This window comes from Trichoderma evansii (assembly GCF_050947405.1).
Source record: "Trichoderma evansii strain SZMC 28006 chromosome Unknown GGI43scaffold_1, whole genome shotgun sequence".
Lineage (NCBI taxonomy): Eukaryota > Fungi > Ascomycota > Sordariomycetes > Hypocreales > Hypocreaceae > Trichoderma > Trichoderma evansii.
The window spans coordinates 3,568,781-3,588,751 of NW_028145205.1; the positions used below are offsets into that span (position 1 = coordinate 3,568,781).

The 19,971-nt window shown below is 50.8% G+C and overlaps 7 protein-coding genes across 7 annotated transcripts; 4 read left to right on the forward strand and 3 right to left on the reverse strand.

Annotated features, from left to right (window-relative positions):
- Positions 1 to 571: 571 nt before the first annotated feature.
- Positions 572 to 3,533, reverse strand: GGI43DRAFT_40463 (dynamin-related GTPase DNM1). Its single transcript, XM_083205945.1, has 4 exons — positions 3,219 to 3,533; positions 2,769 to 3,155; positions 1,077 to 2,681; positions 572 to 1,004 (listed from the first exon to the last, which is right to left on the reverse strand). Exons 1-4 carry the CDS (start codon positions 3,315 to 3,317, stop codon positions 693 to 695), a joined length of 2,403 nt encoding a protein of 800 aa, XP_083066765.1. The 5' UTR covers positions 3,318 to 3,533; the 3' UTR covers positions 572 to 692.
- Positions 3,534 to 5,014: 1,481 nt separating this feature from the next.
- GGI43DRAFT_392208 (uncharacterized protein) lies at positions 5,015 to 6,001 on the forward strand. The gene has a single exon (XM_083204533.1). The coding sequence runs from the start codon at positions 5,658 to 5,660 to the stop codon at positions 5,913 to 5,915; it is 258 nt and encodes an 85-aa protein (XP_083066766.1). The 5' UTR covers positions 5,015 to 5,657; the 3' UTR covers positions 5,916 to 6,001.
- GGI43DRAFT_379110 (uncharacterized protein) lies at positions 5,066 to 5,595 on the forward strand (the record flags this gene model as incomplete). Its single annotated transcript, XM_083202784.1, has 4 exons — positions 5,066 to 5,115; positions 5,184 to 5,218; positions 5,311 to 5,410; positions 5,487 to 5,595. 4 exons carry the CDS (start codon positions 5,066 to 5,068, stop codon positions 5,593 to 5,595), a joined length of 294 nt encoding a protein of 97 aa, XP_083066767.1.
- A 192-nt stretch (positions 6,002 to 6,193) lies between the features above and the next one.
- GGI43DRAFT_40636 (LIM domain-containing protein) lies at positions 6,194 to 8,994 on the forward strand. The gene is made up of 2 exons (XM_083206137.1): positions 6,194 to 6,376; positions 6,443 to 8,994. The coding sequence occupies exons 1-2, from the start codon at positions 6,301 to 6,303 to the stop codon at positions 8,818 to 8,820; spliced, it is 2,454 nt and encodes an 817-aa protein (XP_083066768.1). The 5' UTR covers positions 6,194 to 6,300; the 3' UTR covers positions 8,821 to 8,994.
- GGI43DRAFT_40648 (SUMO family protein SMT3) lies at positions 8,995 to 9,905 on the reverse strand. The gene is made up of 2 exons (XM_083206150.1): positions 9,458 to 9,905; positions 8,995 to 9,332 (listed from the first exon to the last, which is right to left on the reverse strand). Exons 1-2 carry the CDS (start codon positions 9,692 to 9,694, stop codon positions 9,264 to 9,266), a joined length of 306 nt encoding a protein of 101 aa, XP_083066769.1. The 5' UTR covers positions 9,695 to 9,905; the 3' UTR covers positions 8,995 to 9,263.
- A 1,390-nt stretch (positions 9,906 to 11,295) lies between these two features.
- GGI43DRAFT_392219 (uncharacterized protein) lies at positions 11,296 to 15,062 on the forward strand. Its single transcript, XM_083204534.1, has 4 exons — positions 11,296 to 13,702; positions 13,759 to 14,026; positions 14,080 to 14,189; positions 14,252 to 15,062. The coding sequence occupies exons 1-4, from the start codon at positions 11,701 to 11,703 to the stop codon at positions 14,611 to 14,613; spliced, it is 2,742 nt and encodes a 913-aa protein (XP_083066770.1). The 5' UTR covers positions 11,296 to 11,700; the 3' UTR covers positions 14,614 to 15,062.
- Positions 15,063 to 15,066: 4 nt separating this feature from the next.
- On the reverse strand, positions 15,067 to 17,326 carry GGI43DRAFT_40729 (beta-N-acetylhexosaminidase). Its single transcript, XM_083206219.1, has 3 exons — positions 17,087 to 17,326; positions 15,845 to 17,014; positions 15,067 to 15,781 (listed from the first exon to the last, which is right to left on the reverse strand). Exons 1-3 carry the CDS (start codon positions 17,228 to 17,230, stop codon positions 15,353 to 15,355), a joined length of 1,743 nt encoding a protein of 580 aa, XP_083066771.1. The 5' UTR covers positions 17,231 to 17,326; the 3' UTR covers positions 15,067 to 15,352.
- Between the last annotated feature and the right edge of the window lie 2,645 nt (positions 17,327 to 19,971).

Consider the following 19,971-nt stretch of genomic DNA (forward strand, 5'->3'; position numbering starts at 1 on the left):
GCATGTTTACATAATACGAACAAGGGATTATAATCCCGGTAATAGAGGATATCAAAAGGGGGAAGCAGATATCATACAGGTATACATCACAGCTAGGGACATAGACGCTCTAAGACTTGTTTACCATATAGATAATCGCATTTAATACGGTCAAAAAGTATATTTCTTATAATTGGAGACATGACAACAAAGTCGAGTGGTGTAGTTAGTTATAGAAGATATAAAAATCGCTTGCAGCCATGGTCGCGGATATTCTTCCCTCTCTTCCGGTGCCATTGCCATCATGTACAGTTGTTTACATTTCAAAAAGAAAGAAAATGCGCCATCGTACACTTCTCTCCAACTCTCTCCCTCTCCTCTTTTCCTCTTTTATTGAAAAGAAAGGAAAAAAAGAGGCGATTTTGTTTTATTTCCCCTCTTCCCCCCTATCCAGCCTTTGACCTTCAGTGAAAACCCCGTGACGCCTTCGTTGATCACCTTTTTTTCATCTTCATAAATCCGCCGCTTCGTTGATTTAATTTTTCTATATAGACGTTTCTGGCCTTCCCATCTCCTTTTTGATTCCCTACTTTGCAACAAAAAAAAGAAAGTAATCCTAGAACCGTTCATTGTAAGGGGAAGGGAAAAAAAGGGGGGGGAGAATGGTCTTTTCTTTCCTAGCATGTATTTCCTTTTCTCATCTTTCTTTATTTTTACAGAACCTCGCCAATAATCTTGGCCGCCTCGCGGTACGTCTGGAGCAGCTTCTCGCACTTCTCGCGCTCCTTCTTGACGCCATCGTCCTCGTAGAGGAGTTCCTCAAAGAGGGCCTCCTTGTACAGCTCGCTGACGAGGCGGTTCTGGACGACGTCCTTGCAGTGGTTGACGAGGAGGTGCATGATGGCCTTGGGGACCTGGTCGGCAATGGATTCGCGGACGATGTTGAAGTAGGAGGAGATGAGGGCGCGGATGAGCTCTGTTTCCATGGCTTCGCGCTCAGTCATAGCAGGTTCGTTAGATTCTCCCTGTAATGATTTTGTTAGTCAGAATGAATGATAGAGTGGGTAGGGGGGGATTAGAGAGAAAGGGAGATTTACCAGATGTGATGCTAGGCCGTAGCTACGAGATGATGGGTCATATTCATCCGTAACGGATGGGGGGGCTGTCCGGATTGGCAGCTTCTCTTCACGCCGCAGACTCTGTGAGAAGCTGGGCTCGGATGGGTGGCTGGTATGTCTGCCGTTGGTGGTGGGAGTGATGGGGGCGCTCATTGGCGTCATGCCATCTTTACCAAAGAAGTAGTTCAAAAACGTATCGCGGGTGCCGCCAATACCTTGTCCATTCATGCCTGGGGATGACGGGCGAATGCCATTCAGGGATGCTCCAAGGCCAACCATGGCGTCTTGGTGGACGGCAGGCGACATGCTCCTTGAAGGTTTTGACGTAGCGAGCTTGCGAAGATTGGGTTGCTCCGCGCGCTCAGCAACCGGGCTATCCTCGCTATCTTCATGAGCGTCTGTGCCGTTGGCGCCTACCTCCTTGAGGCGCCGCTTCTCTCGGCGATCGCGCTCTTCCAGGATCAGCTTCTTGCGTTCCCGCTCCTGTTTGGCGGTGACAACATTGCTCATTGCTGCTGCGGCGCCCAAGAAGTTGGGGTGATTTGTGTTGATGTACGCACGCTGAATCGAAATGAGCGACTCAACATACTGGGAGGAAGGGCCTAGCCGCTCTCGCAGAAGGTCTGATACAACCTCTATAAGCTTGGCTTGGAGTCTCGGGAATCTAGAAAGTTCTACTGAGCCGCAGGTGTGGCAGATCTTGATAAGTTCTTCATAAACGAGTTCGACGCAGCGCTGGCTAGGAATCTCTAGAAGCTTGATTTGGGGCTTTACGAGAAGGTCGAAAGCCATTTCGGGCACGAATAGACTGGGACGAGGACCAGTAGAGTTGCGAATTGCTGTCCTAATATCCAATGCTGACAGATTTGAAGTAGGATCAATGGTATCTAATGAGCTTCCAAAAACAGAGTTGAAGATGTAGTAGATACGAGCACCACCACAAAGCTCCTTGGTGGAAATTTCGGTGGACGTGCCGTCAATGGAGGAAATGAATGAGGTTGCGAATCTCGTCATGAGCTGCAGAATCAAAGAGCCCCGGTGCTCTTTTCCGCTGAAGTGCATGTCACCATAGCCGGCGAGCTCCTGTTGTGTTTGGCCCATCAAAGTATTAAGGCGTGCCTTGATATCGGGCAGACGCTCTCGAATGTGAGACATAAGAGTCGTGTTAAGCGTCTTGGCCAAAAACTGGGTGCCGCATCGGCTGGAGATGTTACGATAAGCTGGGTGGTGCTTGAAGAAATCGTTTTCGGCTTTCAGAGCATCGTCCATAGGCTTGTTGCCTTGAATATCCTGCTGGGAGCGGTTTACCACACCAATGAAGCCGAGCTTCAGCGGGTACACTCGGCCGGACAGAATGTCGAGAGCATTGGTGCCGTGGTCCATCAAGTCGAGCTTAGTGAGAACGCCGATGGTTCTCCGGCCGAGAGGATCCACATGCCGGGCAAGCTTGAGGGCTTCCGAGTTGACAAGGTCGACATTGGCCGGTGATACAGCAAGTACGATACTGTTTGGCTTGGCGATGTACTCGGATATTAAGTTTCTCGTTTGTTTCTCAATATCACCGGGCTGATCACCAATGGGTACCTATGCGTGATGCCTCCCAGGTTAGCCGAAAAAAAAGAGCAATACTAAGCGGGGAGACAGCAGATGAAAAAGATGTACAAGACGAACCTTGGTTAAGCCGGGGAGATCAACCAGCGTCAGGTTGAGGACATGTGGTGAGTAAATCTTCAGGTTGATGGGCTGTCTGTTGATACCCTTGTTGGTACCGGCAACTCGAGACGTCTCATTCTCGATTTCTCGCTTGACATCTATAAAATCGGTGAACCTTCTATTGGGGATGTGGTGGAACTCGGCCCATTCTCCGCGGCGCGCAGCTCCAGGCGAGCGGTAAGGGTCGTTGTAAGGATCTGGCCCAGACTCGTCCTCTATGATGTTGATGAGCTGAAGGATCAGCGGCCGCCGGGTTACGATGCCGCTGCCTCGAGGCAAAAAGTCGCGGCCGACGATGTTCTCGAGGACGGAAGATTTTCCGGCGGACTGGGATCCCACGACGACCTGAGCGGCGGGGCATTAGCAACAAGCGGGGAGACGAGGATTGGGGATTTTGCAGCCACACACAATTTGCGGGAGATCGAGAGAGTCGCTGCCGATGGTGTTGAACACCAGGTCTTGCAGCTTGTTGACCGTGGTGAGCAGATCTTCGCCGAGGGCGGCCATTGCAGCGGCGTCTTGGGAGCCTTTCTATTTTTTCTCTCTCGTTTCGATTCGGGTGCAGCGCAGTCAGACGACTCAATTAGACGAGGCTACCAGGATGATACAGCAGCACTGATGCCTCCAGACAAAAGATACATGCACGCACAGGCAATGCGACGACTTGCGCTGTGCTTTTTTCCTGGCTATCAATTGGAGAGAAGCAAATGGCTTCTCGGGTCTGTTTGGCAGCGAACCAAGGCACTACGTATTAGATTCACGTGTAAGGAGGTGGGTCTCGTTAATGGCTTGCCGCAGGCCAGGGAGAACGCCACAGGTACCAGGTACGCCGCAGGTGTATGCAGATCAGCGTCTAGAAGGCAGTACAGAGAACCTCGATCAGCGCCTCCCTTCGTCCAATCGCCCTAGTAGATGGCGATAACAAGAGCCATTTGAACTACCTAAAGAACGAGTAGAAGCCCAACTGGAGACGGCGGGCTATCACACACGATAATGTCAGATTTGCGCTTTATTTTTTCCTTTTCAGTTGTTTAGTAAATATCTGAGGAAAACATCGGGCAACCTTGTGCGGCCAAAGCGACTGGGGTTTGTTTTCTTCGGGATAGGGCTGTTTACTCTTCGTCTCTCTCTACCCACCCATCATAACATACTGCTTAGTGGAAGTGTTTTGTTTAAGCATTCTGAGCGAACGTTTCAGGGCATTGATCAGCTGCTAGATATAGGTCAATATCCTATGTTATGCGCGAGCCGATATTATGTTGCACAGGTGCTACCAGACGTGGTTCAGGTTAAAGTCAGCTCTAGCGTGTTCCACTACAGGGCTTCTTGGCTGGTTTCCATGGCCAGCATAAAGTGCTGTTATAGAATGTCGAGCCATGATCCTTGATTAGCTCTGGCGGCGATTCTCGGTAAACCAACTAGTGCCTCAGCATCTTTGTACATATGAGGCTCCAGGCTTGGAAGCTGTGTTCTTGGCGGACGAGATATCAATCACGCTGCGCAAGACGCTGCTCACCTGACTGTGCTACTTCTCAAATTGGGCATCGCCAAAGAGGATTCATCATGATCCAATGGACAATCCATGACCAAGGGCGGAAGCAAGCAGAGAGCGGAGCGCAAGATCACGATATTTGACGACTTGACAGAGCGAGAGGCGGTTCTTTCTAGCTGGCCAACCAGACAGCCGCCGATTCTTGGTTATTTCTGGTTGGGCGCCTGTGGATACTGCAGTCGTCGACAGAACACGACAGCCCTGCAGCTAGCGGTTGAGTTGGCTTGCAGTGTGTCACGACGCGAATGGTCCGTTCAAGGCCCCGTAGGAGCCATGCGAGCACGGGAGGGATGGATTGGCGGCGAGAATCTGCGTAGGCTTCTGCGTCAAGCATGCATTGCTTCTTCCATGGCGCCCGTTGCGCCTTGATTGAGTGCTCATGATGCTGCCTGCTTCGCTGATACTGCACAGTAGAGTAAGTAGCAGTACCACCACCGTATGTATGCGCGGAGGAGGTCCTCCGAATCACGGCCGTTGTTTTCCCAAAGGGCCAAGCCAGGCCAATATGCAGCTATGCGGCCTGATTCGCCACCCGAGTTGTTAAGCGGCACGCCAAGCTTAGCTAAGCGATGCGTGCCGCTGTATCGGGGTCCCGCCCCACACCTTCTACAACCATCATGCGAGACAGAGCTGCTTTAAAGTCTCGTCTCGAAAAAAAGACGAGAGGAAAAAGGGACATGCCCCTGGTGCAGCACCTCGAGAAATGAGCACATACGGCAGTCCTGGAGCGCTGCCACAGACGAGGCCAACCCCGTACGTGTTCCCTCGACGCTGATTTGACGTCCAGTGTTCAGGAGTTGGCTGACCCGCCGTCTCCATAGGCCACAGCGAGGGAGCTTCCCCTTGGACCACGATGGTAAGCCTGCTGTAATTTTCCAATCTAAATTGCCGCCTCTCCTGGATGGCCCAGATCGCCGCCAAATATCAAATCAAATCTAACTTGGATAGGCGAGTGCAAGAAGGCAATGACCAGCTATCTTGCCTGCATGAAAAAGGTTCGCGGCGTCAATGAAGACGAATGCCGCAACCTGGCCAAGGCGTATCTGTCGTGCAGAATGGACAGGTAAAAAAGCAAGACGCAGCTTGTGAGACAAAATATGGGCTAACATGTCGGCGAAACTAAGAAATCTGATGCTACGGGACGACTTCAAGAATCTCGGCTACCAAGAGCCTGCGCCGCCAGTAAAGGCCCCAGAGCCAGAAAAGGGCGTCAAAGGCGAACTCCGGTGGTAGCAAAGGCGAGTGGGCGCCCCCATAGCCGCCAGACAGGTGTCCCTAGTCGTCACGCAGCCAACATGGAGTGCAAAAGGGGAGGAAGAGCCATTGGTCGTTCCCATGGTGACATTGCCCAACCGTATCTGTACATATTCTGGCGGCGATCTGGAACTTTCCACGCCAGCTGTATTATAGCCCCCCTGCTAGCAAATCTCTTCTCTCCCTTTACCATGCCTTGTGTTGTATTGTGTTGCTGTGATGTGCTGTACCGTGCTGTGGTGTGTGTGCCATGCCAGCTCAGACTCTGGGTGGCGTTATATCTGAGCTGGATGGGCTAGTGCTACCGTGCTGCCGACTAGCGGTCCTGATTACAGGCACACAGCGCTGCTAGCCAGCGCTACAGACACCTTAGTCTGGGGTTGTCTCGGAACATGCCAAGGGTTGCCCCGTCAACCCCCGCTAAAATCGATTGCTGGCTCGATAATAGGTGCAAAGTACCGAGCACCTAACGCTTCTTATTTGCATACAAAACGTCACGCCTCGCATGCGACCTCTCTAGTTCACCGCCGGCCTCCCAGTGCGGCGACAGCACGTCCATTGCAGGCATAAAACTGTCATAGCATCCCTCTGAGACTAACCTTTTTTTTTTTTTTTAATTATTGTTTTATTTTTATTTATTTTGTGACGATCCACGAGAAGAGGGAGAAGAAGGAGAAGGACAAAATGAGGCAATCTGGCGAGGTCAGGTCAAGTAGGGGGACACCGCCGTCGCCCTCCTACATGACTAAAGACGAATTCGGTACGACATATGCGGCAGATTGACTGATGGTTCGGGCTGGTCGCTAATCTACACTGCCATGAACAGCAAGCTATCTCGCAAACCTTCGAAGCAAGCCCGTGGGAAGGCCCAGCGGCGCCAGGCCTCCGCCTCCCAGCACTCGACCGCAGGTAAACCGAAACAGCCTGAGCCAGATCAGCTACGACGCATCTACACCGTCGCCAGACACTCCTGCTCACCATGCTAGCCACCAACGATCGCAGTCACACACGCCCAGCCTCATCGGAGGAAGCACGGCTTCAACTCGCATTTCAATGATTAGTACCAAAAGCCGTGATTACTACCCTACCAGTCCGACGCCGCCTCCCTTGAAGCCAGATACCGTTGTGCCTACAGCTAGCTACATGGAACGAGGTCAGCGTTGGATGGAAAGAGAAGAAGCTTCGTCACTACGAGATGCCATGGAAGAAATGGACTTTCGGGAGAGCAGAAAGAATACCCCTGCCCCCGATCCTGTCATTGAAGACGATGAGACTCGCCTCTACAACGCTGCTCTTAATGAGGCTGCTGAGCTTGTATGGGAGCATCAGCATGGCGTCAAGCCTCGGCCCCCTGACGGTGCGTACCTGTATCGACCACACCTTAGAAAGGACAGCTACGCACATGCTCGGGCAGCTACCGTGAAAGGGGGTGGGTCAACTGGTGCGAACAAATCAAATAGAAACTCGTATTCTGAAGTGCACTCGCCATCATCGACCTCATCCGAAGGAGACAACAGCCCTAAAAGAAACGATTCTCCCGAAGAGGCAGCCCAGTCTGAAGAGTCTCCGACCAAGGCAAAGTCATATGGAAGCGTCGGAGGGCGTTTCACGGGCGGCCGGCGTAGCAGTATGAAAAGGAATATCAGTGGAGAAGTTGAACGGCCCTTCTCCGGTGATCAGATATGGGAAGAACCCGAAGCTCCCTCGGGCGAGGCATCCACGCCAACAGCCTCTCCTCAAAAGGATTCGCCCGTTTCCCTCAAGTCCAAGCCTTCGAATGCTGTGAGACGCAATCCCTTTCAACGGTTCCAAGGAGATTCTAGCCCAACCAAACGACTGGAAAGGGTAGAAATCCACAGGAATCCTCCAACACGATCTCGCAACGCCCAATATCAAGTCAACGCTCCTGTTTCCGCTGCGCAACCGCTCCCTGATGGACAGCGTCTGAATGGAGTCGAGATTCGCGGCCAAGACATCCGTGAAGCTACTAGCATGAGGCTCAAAGATCGCAGCTCTAAACTACCGGAACCTACCGCAGTCAGCGACAGCCCTGGAAGGCCCATTGTAAGCTTCGATGCTAACTGGAAAGCCCCGGAGGAGTCCTCGTCCACTGATGCCAGCTCAGACCGACCAAACCCGTCAACCCCAGCATCAAACCGCTTCCGGTCCCAGTCACAAGCCCAGCCTCAGTCCACAGCCCAAAATCCAACTCGGCCTATGGATATCCCTAGCATCGTTGTGGCGGAAGACCCTTCGCCGAGGCCAAGAGCGCAAACGAGCGCGAGCGTCCCGTCGATCTCGATAGCGGAACCAGAAGAGACCTCGAAGAAGCCAACGCCCACGGTTAACATTCCTTCCATTGCGGTGGACGAAGCGCCAAATCCCCGTAAGATTCCCAGCATTTCGACGCCAAAGGATTCGCCCGTAAAAGGCTCACGCCCTCTTCCAACACCAGGAAGTCGTGGACCGCGAGGTCACTGGTCTCCAGCTCCAGGTGCTGGCAGCGTCACCAGCGCCGCTGGCCGAGCAGGCACGCTCTGCAATCAGTGTGAGCGTCCTATTGAAGGAAAATTTGTGGCATTGGCTGGTTCCCCTGAGCGGTTCCATCCCCATTGCTTCCGTTGCTACACTTGCAACACTCGTCTTGAGGCAATGGAGATTAGCCCAGAGCCAGATGCATCGCGGGCTGAGCGACTGGAGAGAATTCGGCGTCGCGCGGAGGGAGAGATATTGGATGAGAAGCCTGGCATGACCATGGCGGAAGACGGAGATGAACGCCTCCGCTTCTATTGCCATCTCGATTGGCACGAACTCTTCGCTCCACGCTGTAAGCACTGCACAACCCCCATCCTCGGGGAGCACATCGTAGCTCTTGGAGCGCATTGGCATTACGGGCACTTCTTCTGTGCCGAGTGTGGCGACCCATTCGAACACGGCATGACGCACATCGAAAAAGACGGGTACGCTTGGTGTATTAACTGCCAAACGAAGCGAACTGAACGTCGTGCACCCAAATGCAAGATGTGCAAGATGGCTGTGATCGGCCAGTATATCAAAGCACTTGGTGGTGAATGGCATGAGCACTGCTTCCGCTGTGCCGAGTGCAAGGGAGGATTTGATGACGGGCAGATATTCCCCAAAGAGACTGCGACAGGGGCAATTATACTCTGCACCAAGTGTAGAGCCAGAGAGCTCAAGTTTTAAACAATATGATACGATGATGCCATTAACGGATTTTGTGTATGCATTTTAATGAGGCGTTTCAATATGATGGGGGCGACACTGGGATCGGGAGCATTGGGATAATGGTTGAAATAGGTAAACCTGGCTTACGGCTTGCAATTGCACTTTCACCTCGTATATCATTAACGTCCCTCTGCGAATGAGTTCGCCACTACCGTATGAACGGACGAGCAAGCGTGAAGACAAGAATGTGGCCATAATTGGCCGTCGTAGAACATCAAGTTCCCTCTCTCTCTTGATTCTAAGGTATTACACAAGTCATGGTAGATAGTATGTGGGATAGAATGCAAACCCAATTACCCAGCTCAGATGCGCACAGCGTCTTTCCGTTTTCCGCATTCCACTTCTGCCTTCCCCCGCAATCGGTATCATCGTCACTTCTCCCCTCTTCTGTCTCGGCGTCGTCATCCTAGCAGGCGTCCTCCAACTTGTTCTTGGTGCACCTCGAGAGTGTCACCGTCTGCCATTTCGAGCTATAGATTCCGAACAAAGGGAAAAGGAGCAATACGTTAGTTATAACGAATATTTAAAGACACAGATACAAGCAAAGGTAATGAAGGGGAGTTCGTAGCAAAGCAGCAAAACAGAGAAAGCATACCGCGTCCGGGGTATCCGTTGGCTGGACTCGTGTGCCATCAAACAGGAACCGCACCGAGTTCAGAGACTTGCCCTGGCGCTCGCAGAAGGCTGTCATGAGCTTCTCAAGCTTAGTGCTGCGCTTGATCTTGAAAAAGACCTCGTTGTTGTTATCCGTGACCTTGATGTTGAGGTGCTCGCTGTTTTGAGGAGGGTCCTGTCGGTCGACGGGGGACTGGTTCGCATCGTTTTCAGACATGACTGTGGCGTGTTTTCTCTTCTTTTGTTTCTGGCTTTTGGTTTTTTTTCCTATTGTTTGGGGGGGTTCTCTTTGTTGGTTTTGGGGGTATCGTTAGGAAAACAGAGGAAAAGAAGTGGTTTAGAGGAAAAGAAATTAGGCGCCACGAGAAGTGATGCGATAGAAGGGCGACGAAGAAGGCGCCCAAATGCTTCTAAGAAGAAGTGGGGAGGGAGGCCTCTGATTGGTCGGCTGAGGGCTAGAAGTAGAGGTACAGTATCCTGCACGGCTGGGCTTCAGTGATTGGGCGCTGCTAACGGTGGCAGTTCGTAGCGCTGTTAACAGCCAGGTACTTGCCACAGCGTCGCACTATCTGTGCCTGGCAGTGAGATGACTTAGTACCAGGTGCACCTACGCAGCACCTCATAGCCAAAACTTCGAGAACAGGTACTGATGACATCAGTGACTACAGTTCAAGCTTGAAATGCAGGAACAGAATAGTTAATCTGCTATTCGTATCTGTCTTTTACATCAATCGAAGGCTTCTAGTGGCTGGTTCCGCCATTGGAAGATCGTATTAACTCTCTTGGTTTCGCAAAGTCTACTCTCTCGCTAGGACACCTAATAATGGTTCGTTTCCAACATTTTTTAGTGTCTGGCATTATTTTCATTCGTTGAGATATTTCATTCGGCAGCTAACCACAGCCACTGGCTACTATAGCCATCTCCTAAAGACGACGTTGAAGCGCGTCCACCGTGTCATCCACGAGCAGTAAGTTTTTGGAACACATATACCCTCGAGACTTCAAATATTGACGAGAGGGGCTTTCTTTCAATTTCCAGTGCGCCATCCAGGGTAGGTTGTTGTTTTAGGACAAAAAGCGAGCACACGAATCGCGAGGACATTCAGGCTGAGATAACCACAGATTGCCTTCTCAAGAACAATTACAACGAGGCTCGTTGTCAAAATGCTGTCAGGGCGTTGTATGAATGCTGTGAAGCCTTCTACCAGCGGTATGGCGACGACGCAACCTCTCCCAGCTGCCCATTGCCAAAACTGCTGCGTCTGAAGATTCAGCAGCAGAAGGAAGGCAAATAGAGGTGTGGAAGGACGAAAAACGAACATTTCACAATTACAGATAATCTATGCGGCTCATTTAGGCACGCACAGCATTTTACAATGTATCTAGATAGAATGTACGTGGTGTACATAGATAGGAGGGAAAGGGGAATGAAGAAATGTACGCTCATCGTATAGTATGTCAACCAGTGTAGAGAATTTCAGGCAACTTGATGAGGAGCGAATTTTTCTAGGCGATCGTTGAGCACGCAAGAGATCCTTATAGGACCTGAACAAGCATCGAGAATTTCTTGTTCCGAGACTCTAATACGAATGCCGATGACATTATGATGAAGAAAAGAAAAGAGAAAAAAGAAGAAAAAAAATCGAGACGAAAATTTGCACTAATAGTAGTGGGCTTCACCAGCACAGAGCCCCGTTTTGTTGCATATCGCAGTATGCCAAAAATTCAAAGTTGGTCGCTGCTGGGAATTCAAAGATTACCTAATAGTACAAGATACTTTTCTTTGTATATGTAAGAAGCCCGTCCGCCGGGTACAGTCTACTAGGGACTAATCACAGGCTAGCAGGCTGTCCGTGTGGAAGCTCAAGCGCGCCTTGAAGCAACAAAATATTGAGAGCTACTGAATTTCTGCGCTGAGCAGCCCACGATCCCGCTAGGCCGCATATCAAACTCCCTTAATCGACGGAGAAGTCCTCGATCACGATAGCGACGCCGACTTCTCTGGGATACCCAATTGCGACTTCCATTTGTGTTATGCGGCCAAGGCCAACGCCCTGAAAAGTCGGCACCTGGACCCCAGCCAGACTCTACAGCGATCGCCTGGTTGGGACGTTTTGCGCGGCGAGATCCATACATTGAGCGGCACTCGACGTGTATTTTTTCCTCCCATCGACCTTTGTTAGCATAGCGTAAGCACTGCACGTGCTCGACTCGATAATCACCATGGAGCAAGGGCTGTTGGACGACCTCAATGTCGGCCCCGAGGTGGAAGAGTTTGCCAACGCCCTTGACAACTGCCTCTCGCCATTCCTATCGCTGGAAGACAAACGAGCCCGACTTCTCGACCTCCCCCGAAAATACTACGAGAATGCATCTAGAAGACTGCAACAGGCGCGGCCGAAGCGGGCTCGCAGTGGTTATGATGATGTAGACATGGATGCTGATGAGATTGAGACGGCAGATGGCCTCTCTGGAGAGGACGATGAGATTAAGCAGCTGGAGAAGGAAGTGCAGACATGGGATTTAATTCGACGACTATTACCGTTACGCTATGCGGCGCAAGAATCGAATACCAACGATCGGCCGACAATAGAAACAGGCTCGAAGCAATCCGATATGCTACTTGAGTTCCTCCTTGCGGATCCTACAGCTCAGGAGCGCCATGCAGTTCTCCAGTGGCTTCAGAGCAATGCAGCTGCTGGTCCTGACATTGATGACCTGGCTCGAGATCTCTTGAAGCAAGCCGACAGGGGAGATATCGTTGCTCATGGCTGGCTCCACACCCGAGCAACTATCAAGCTGCGGAAGAACCTGACGGCATGGCATGGACTATTGGACCACCAGGGTCCTAAAGTCATGGAATCTCATGTTGGCAAGGACGGCGCCCCTCTGATCACGCAGCTTGATCCCGATGCTATTACTCGTCAAGGACGGAAACTCGAACCCGCAGACGAGTACTTCGAGCGTGCTATTTGGCTTGGCTGCTTTGAACATCTTCGTCGTGGCAGCAGCCTGGAAGAGCTGCGTGAGTGGTGCCAAGAGCGCACTGAAATGTGGCGTGCTGTTTCCATGTCTGCCATGCCTCTCTCTGTTGATGACAACACTGACCCCGTCGATGACTTGAAACCCGAATCGCTGGCTCTCTGGAGACGTACGTGCTTTGCCTTGGCTCGTCAGGGAGGCTCAGATGATTATGAGCGTGCGGTATACGGTTTACTCTCGGGTGACATCAGCAGTGTTGAGAAGATTGCTAGGAGATGGGACGACTTCCTCTTTGCCAATTATAATGCCCTCTTACGAACTCAGTTCGACACTTATGTGCTGAGCCGATGCTCATCAAATATGAGCTCGACTTTGACTCAAAACTTTGCCTCCTTTGATGCCGTTCAGTTTTTGGGAGACCCGCGAGGTGTTGAGAAGAGACTTGTTCGCTCGTTAGAGTCACAGGAAAGGGTCCGTGACGAGGCAACAGAGCCTAGTAAAGCTCTGCAAGCCGCGTTCATTGCTAAAGAGGTCGGGCGTCACTTGTACGAACAAGGTCTCGTCATGACTGCGGATGCAAATTCGAACGGTCAATCCATTCTTCTACCTTCTTCCAAGCCCATCGACTCTGCTATTTTGAAGAAGAAATACTTTAGCCTGGATCAGCACCATGGACTCCGTCTTGTATCTCACATCTTTGTGATCACCACGCTAATGGAGAAGCTCAACTCTGCCCAGGGAATCATCTCTGCCTCTCTAACACCGCCGCAGTGGTTATCTGGCCAGGAAAGTATCCTAGCGGGGTATACCGACTACTTGCGCCGTGCTGGTCTCCAAGAGCTTATCCCCCTGTATTGCTCCATACTACAGACGCCAAGGCAGTACGATGTTCTGAGCTGGAATCTAATCCACGAAGAGGATCCTGAACAGCGTCTGTTACAGCTAAAACTGATAAAGAAGGCTGGAATCGACGTATTGAAGTTTGTGGAGAGGCAGGTATGGCTCTTTTACGACGCTTTGGGAGAGAAGGCTCCCCAGCAAGCCTCATTTAGCATCATCAGTGATGCACCTTCAACACCACAATTTGGAAAACTGATCAAGGCAGACTTCTTTGGTTATGAGGAGGGTGTTGTGCAGAATGACCACGACCGGGTTATCTGTGCATTGGAGTGGCTCATGATGGTAGATGGCATGTGGCCTGAGGTCTTTTCCACGGGAACGAAGGTTTACAAGTTCTTCCTGAGTACGTGAAACTGTTGCATAATATGATATAGGATTACATGACTAACATCTTGATAGGAAACGCGAACCTAGGAGCAGCCCGACGACTCTTGGAAAAGATTTCATTTGACAAGATCATTCAAGGGATGTCAGGGCAGGAAGAGACCGATGATGTATGGTATGAAGATGTGGACTTCTGGGCCAGGCTGCTGGAGCGCAGCGAAATTTCCAATATGAATCCGGAGCGAGTCATGGCAGAAGCACGAAACTTCCGTGCGCTCGAAGCTCTTGTCAAGGCTTTGGATGCCTTGGAGACAGTAGCATCACTGATGATTCTCTCGACTGAGTATGTGCTTTCTGTCCCGATATTTGAAATACACCAACTAACTTTTGAGCTAGACTCACTCATGGAGACCGGGACTTCTGGGGCCCAGCCGGCGAGGCGATCAAGAACGTCAAAGATTTCATGAAGCCCTTGTTGAAGGGATGGCTGATACCGGCAATCAAGGGTATGTTTTGGGGATGACGATTTCAATATAACTTCAGACAACTAACGGATACGATATTACAGGTGGAGACGTAGAGTTGCGAGACATTCGAGCTGCATACTTGCCAGAGACCGTCTTGGCGTACATCAGCGCTCTTCAATTTGCCGGCACTGGCCTGTCACGAGATAACCTGCTGGAGTGCATGGAGCTCGCATCATTGGTAGCCGAGCGTGATTCGGACCTGAAAGACGCCTTCACAGATGCTAACCGCATGACGGAGCTCGTCGAGGCCTTTGCAGCCTGCAGCAAAGCGCTGGCCATTGCCACTGGAGAGAAGAGGCCATCGGGATCTGGCAGTAAGAGACTGCGGGAGATGGGATGGTCGCGAGATCTGTGGTCTGTCAAGCCAGGATCTGGCGACGCGAGCGTGATTGGACCTGCATAAATTTATTGGCAGCAAATCATTTCTCCTCACCCCCCAGATTCTCTCTCCTGTATAGCATGTGTGAAATTTTCTTTTTTTTCGGGCCAGTTGGGATAAATTAAGGACTTTATGGGATTCATTTACTTTTCTTTCTTTCTCCTTGCCATGTTTCTAGGTGTTGTATGGTATTTTATAATAGGTGGAGGGAAAGGAGAGAAAGCATAACGAGCGCGGGGAGATTGTTCTATTTTTTTTTATAAAAAAGAAAAGAGGAAAAGAGAAGATGGAGGAGAAGAATAAATTGTGTGTGATGAAGATGTTGGACGACTTTATACACGCGGTTACATACCCATGCAGATAATAGAAGCACTATGTGAAAGTCGCATTACCGTGCTCTTCCATCCCTCTTTTCTAAGCGTACTATACACAAGCCATTTGGTGCAGATCTGCCTTCTCGAGCGATGAAAATCTCCCCATATTAGAACAATTCAGATTTGGAAGCCTAGTGGACAAACATAAACGATGCTGAGCGTAGCCGACTACGATTTAATTACACAAAACAAGAGCAAGTTGAAAATTCAGGGTATGAATGAAGTATATTATATACAATTATAGAATGTGTTGCCCCAAGCCTATTTGCCCCGAAACTTCTCATAAGCCATAAACCTGTTTTTACCTCTGTACATTAAACATAATGTTTTAAAACAAACAAGGAAGAAAAAACATTCATCAATTAAAAAAAAAAAACCTCATCCCAAACTTATGCGAACAGCGTGCAAGCCGTCGCGTTGAGCTGAGTGCAGTAAGTCATCTGGATGGGCATGGCGTTGACACCACGAGCAAGCAAACGCTCACGGAACTCGTTCAAGCGAGGCACGACCTCAAGCTGGCTGCGGTTCTGGCCAGTCGCGGTATCAATGTTACCAGACCACCAGACCTCGCCTGCGGCACTACCACGGGGCCAGATGATGTTGTCGATGTTGCTGCCGTCAATCATCTCACTCCAGATGGCAAGCTCTCCTCCTAGGACGTTCTTGGCATTCGCCTTGGAAACACCCTTGGCAGGGTCGTGAGAGTAGATGAGTCTCCAGTTCTTCGTGGGAGCACACCAGTCGCTGAAGGGGTAGTAGGTGTTGAAAGAGTCACCGTTGGGGAAGTTGACCCACTGGCCACGACCGCAGTCCAGGTACTGTATAGTTTTGTCAGCAATTCAATTATCCAGCTACATCGGATTTTCAAAGTATAAACTCACGTAAAAGTTGTAGTCAGTGTCAATGACCTTGTAGCCAGATTCGGCCAAGTTCTTGACGGCGTCACCGCCCAGCCACGATTGAACGACAGTGTCGCTGCTAAGAGTCAGGTTCCAGGTGGTGACCATCTCCTCCCAGACAAATGGTGACAGACCCTGGGCGCGAATCTTGGAGTGAGCATGGGTGATGAACTTTTGCAACAGAGGCTGCAGCACCTCGCTTGAGTTGGACTTGAGACGGGGGTCGATCATGGAGTCGTTGGCATTGAGCTCATCACCACCAGTGTGGAAGTAGGAGGTGTAAGGAGTGACACGAGGCAAAAGATCGTCAAATAGTTGATCGACGAAATCGTAAACCTTGGAGTCGTTGAGCGAGAAGGCACCGCAAGGTGGCTCGGCGCAGTAGTATTGGTAAGGCATCTCTTGGTAGGCCACAACGAGATCGCTGTAAGCAAGCTCGACAACGCCAATGTGACCGGGCATGTCGATTTCAGTGTAGACTTCAACACCGCGGTCGATACCGTATTGGAAAATGCCTGCAAGGTCGGCGGGAGTATAGACAAGGCTTGGGTGGTAGGCGCCCTCCTGAGACAGCTTAGGCAGTGAAGGGATCACCAGAGGCCACGACTGGGAATCGGTGATGTGCAAATGCAGACGGTTGAGTTTGTTCCAGGACATGGCATCAATGGTTCTCTTGATATCAGCGACCGTCTGGTAGGTACGGGCAAGATCAAGCATAACACCTCGGTGAGGGTAATTGGGCGAGTCCTGGATGGACACGGGCACTTGAGTCGTGTAGAAGTAGTGTCCGGCAGAGTGCTGGTAGAAGAGTTGGGAGAAGGTCTCGAGAGCGTGCAGGATACCGGTGGAGGACTTGGCACTGATGTTGACCTGTCCATTCTTTGACACAGTTAGGCTGTACGACTCATCAACGTCTCCAGCGCGCGGCTTGAAGGTGGTCGCAGTGTCCTTTCCAGTCTGCTGGATCGCAATGGTCTGGATTCGGTTCTGGGGAGCCAGCTTAGGCTCAAAGTTGCTGTTACGGGGGTTCAGCTTCCATGGCACAAAGTTGGTGTTGAAAATGGACTGGAAAGTTCGCGAGACGGCGCCCTGAACAATTTCCTTGCTGTTGAAGTTGGAACCAGCAGGTGGGTTGTAGCCGATTGTGATAATCTATTATCATGGTGTTAGCCACTGCGATCTATCGAATTTTACCAAGAACGGCATATTATATCAATCACATACCGGCACTCCATTATAAGTCACTCTCACAGCCTCGTCAATGAAGAGAACGCTGTCTCCAGTTGTGATCTTCTGGGGAATGGGCCACAGCGCATTTGCAGGGCTGAAAGCCAGTGCGGCAATCGCGAGGATCGCCTTGGGCAGCATGATGGACGACCGAGGAGGATGGTAATACTATCAATTGGTCGGATCTATGGTGCGTTCCAGGATTCTCAAAGCAGTCCTGCCAGCGCTACTACTACGACTCCTAAAGACGCGGGGCCAGCCAAATATTTAAATACCTGGCCAGCCGATGGCAAGACGCGGTTCATTGAAGGAATGTGCGGATTTCTAAATCGACATGCGTCCCAAAGAAGCAGCCGTTGTGGGCTGGACGGGAGCACGGCCCCCTGACACGCGACAAGCCAACAAGGTCGATGATCCAGTGGCCAATGCTACCTCGCACGCGCGAGCCTGTCCATACCAGCGACCAGCGCCAGCGGCTCGGCAGGTCGGCAGCCAGCAGACTGGGCTGAGGCTGAGTGTTGGCTGTATGCGCTTCGAAGATAGAGGTGACCTCCCTGTTGATAATGAAGCTGTGGCGTTCTGCCGGGGCCGAGTCGACTTGGGTAATTTTGAGCGCGCAACGTTACGTTAATGACCTTTTTTTTTCTTGGTGGTGTTCACGGGATGCAGCACTCCGCAAATCTAGCAACCAACGTGCATCTCTTTCGCCCAGAACTGCATTTGTTTCTTCGAAAGAATGCTTGGCAAGGGGAGCTAAAAGAGACAATGACCAATGCTGATGTCGAAAAGAAAACGATGAAGCTGGATGGCGCACAATTGGCGACTCTCGAACTCTGTCAAAGGATCTCAGCCCAGTCAGTACTGGCAAGTCGGGTAAAATGGCAGTTCCACCCTGCAAGTACATAATACTCCGGGCTCCGAATGCCGCTGGTGACTTGAAACACAGACAATGATATCCAGGGGCCAGGATCTGACTAGAGATCTAGGTACTCCAAGGGCCAATATCAGCAGAGTGCTGACTGTGGCGGCCGCTGGCTGGCCAGGTACCTGGTGCTCTGTACAAGAAATCCATCTTCTTCTCCTTGGGCCGTGTCAAAGCGGTCCTTGGACAAAGCAGAGTCGAAGCGATAGAACGATCGAGGCCAGAAGCTGAAAGCTGCAGTGCTACACGCCATCTATTCATCGAGAGGTCATTTGGTCCATCCAGCCGCTGGGTGGGCAGATCCCCAGAGTTGCCCCGACGTTGCTTTCTTTCTTTGTGGCGTTTCTCTGGGGTCGGTAATCAGCTGGTGCGATTCTCCCCGTATGCCGCTGAGACCCTGTTCTGCTTCTTTCTCGTCCCTTTGGCCAGTGCCAGGTCGCTAAGAGAGCCTGTTGGTGCGAAATGGCTTGGAGAATCCCTGAACGCGATCGTCGTGCGGGGACGCCTCCCCACGGGCCGTTATCACGGGCCAATCAGCAGGCGGATAAGTCTTAGTCCGGGCCGCCACAGAACCCCCATCTTTTGCTTATGTTATGTGTTAGTCCATATCAGGCATCTGTCAGGATTCAATTACGGCGTCGGTGGTTTGCCGGGATATATTGCGGGGCCGATGGGGGGCTGGACTGGGACAAGGGACGGAGGAAATGAGGTTGAGAGACAAGCTGGACTGCTTTGTGAGGCTGACGGATAATGTTGCACTGATGCGTGAAGAGTGAAGTGCTAATTTCAACCTCTTGTAGCTGGCTCTGCAGGGCGTCGAGTTAAATTACCAGTACCACCACCATCACGCATGGTAGCTTACTGCTTTTACGTCGTATTTCGTCGCATTAATACCTACTACCTACCTGGTATACACAGCTGTATGCCGCACCAATTACTAAACTAAACCATTGCACAAAATCTTAAAAACTCCCACGCAGAATCGTAAGACGTTGGTTTACCGTTGTTTTACTGGTCCATGCGGAGTAGAGTTGCTCCGTGCATAACAACGGCTCCAGTTTCTTGGTTAGCAAGGTCCCTGCCTATAGCCTATATAGCGACAAAAGGCCCTATGGACCCATGACATGGATTAGTATTTGTATATAGAGACCCAGCACGGCATCTCTGATCCTCTTATCGGAGAGCAACTGGAGAGTTACATACATAGGATGGAGTAGTGCTAGATACTAGGTACCGCTGGTAGTATTTACTAGTTCATCCTTGTTCGCACTTATATAACACAACCTACCCTTGGCGTCGTGGTAACCTCACTTCCCTGACCCCTCTTGTGGCGTACGATAATATGCAGGACATATCGCTGCCCTGGCGCTGTGACCCCAATACCAGCAGTAGTAGCACGGAGCTGTGCTATTGCTATTTGTAGTAGACCTAGGGAGCCATCCGACGATGCTTAGCTCGTCAGGCATTTACCACCTTCTTGTTAGGTTACACTCTATAGCGCTGCGCAGGCATGGGCGCCTTCGGGGACGCGGCATGTAACACTGGCTCGTGGTACCGTGATCTCCAGCCATTCGCCAGTCGACGATACATGATGCTAGCCAACTCGCGAATAAACGCTTGTTTTAAGAGCTTCTTCTGCTGAGCTGTACCGATTTGGAGATAACAGCGAAGATCCCTTGCCAGCATATCTCAAGACCGGCTTTGTAGATAGAGTCTCGAGCTCTCCCTTGGTTCACAGGCCATATACGTAGCTGGAGAGCAACATTTTTGAAGACTGGAAAATGAAAGTACACAAATACTTGGGAATAAAATCACTAAGTTAAAAAAAAAAAAAAAAAAAAAAAAAAAAAAAAAAAAAAAACGCGTTTCAATTTTTTTAGCCGCGGGGCACAGAAAAAAAAAAAATGTTTTTAATAATATATCTCTTTGAGGGACAGAAACGAGGGCGGTTCGCCTTGGG

Excerpts from the sequence above, each read along its gene's own strand:
- GGI43DRAFT_40636 (XM_083206137.1), top strand. The coding sequence starts at position 6,301 with ATGAGGCAATCTGGCGAGGTCAGGTCAAGTAGGGGGACACCGCCGTCG. Across the intron at positions 6,377-6,442 it reads CATGACTAAAGACGAATTCG|CAAGCTATCTCGCAAACCTT; the intron begins GTACGACATATG and ends TGCCATGAACAG.
- GGI43DRAFT_392219 (XM_083204534.1), top strand. The coding sequence starts at position 11,701 with ATGGAGCAAGGGCTGTTGGACGACCTCAATGTCGGCCCCGAGGTGGAA. Across the intron at positions 14,027-14,079 it reads CTGATGATTCTCTCGACTGA|ACTCACTCATGGAGACCGGG; the intron begins GTATGTGCTTTC and ends CTTTTGAGCTAG. Across the intron at positions 14,190-14,251 it reads GCTGATACCGGCAATCAAGG|GTGGAGACGTAGAGTTGCGA; the intron begins GTATGTTTTGGG and ends ACGATATTACAG.
- GGI43DRAFT_392208 (XM_083204533.1), top strand. The coding sequence starts at position 5,658 with ATGGAGTGCAAAAGGGGAGGAAGAGCCATTGGTCGTTCCCATGGTGAC.
- GGI43DRAFT_40729 (XM_083206219.1), bottom strand. The coding sequence starts at position 17,230 with ATGCTGCCCAAGGCGATCCTCGCGATTGCCGCACTGGCTTTCAGCCCT. Across the intron at positions 17,015-17,086 it reads TGACTTATAATGGAGTGCCG|ATTATCACAATCGGCTACAA; the intron begins GTATGTGATTGA and ends CCATGATAATAG. Across the intron at positions 15,782-15,844 it reads ACACTGACTACAACTTTTAC|TACCTGGACTGCGGTCGTGG; the intron begins GTGAGTTTATAC and ends AAAACTATACAG.
- GGI43DRAFT_40648 (XM_083206150.1), bottom strand. The coding sequence starts at position 9,694 with ATGTCTGAAAACGATGCGAACCAGTCCCCCGTCGACCGACAGGACCCT. Across the intron at positions 9,333-9,457 it reads CAACGGATACCCCGGACGCG|CTCGAAATGGCAGACGGTGA; the intron begins GTATGCTTTCTC and ends CGGAATCTATAG.
- GGI43DRAFT_40463 (XM_083205945.1), bottom strand. The coding sequence starts at position 3,317 with ATGGCCGCCCTCGGCGAAGATCTGCTCACCACGGTCAACAAGCTGCAA. Across the intron at positions 3,156-3,218 it reads CTCTCGATCTCCCGCAAATT|GTCGTCGTGGGATCCCAGTC; the intron begins GTGTGTGGCTGC and ends CCCGCCGCTCAG. Across the intron at positions 2,682-2,768 it reads ATCTCCCCGGCTTAACCAAG|GTACCCATTGGTGATCAGCC; the intron begins GTTCGTCTTGTA and ends CATCACGCATAG.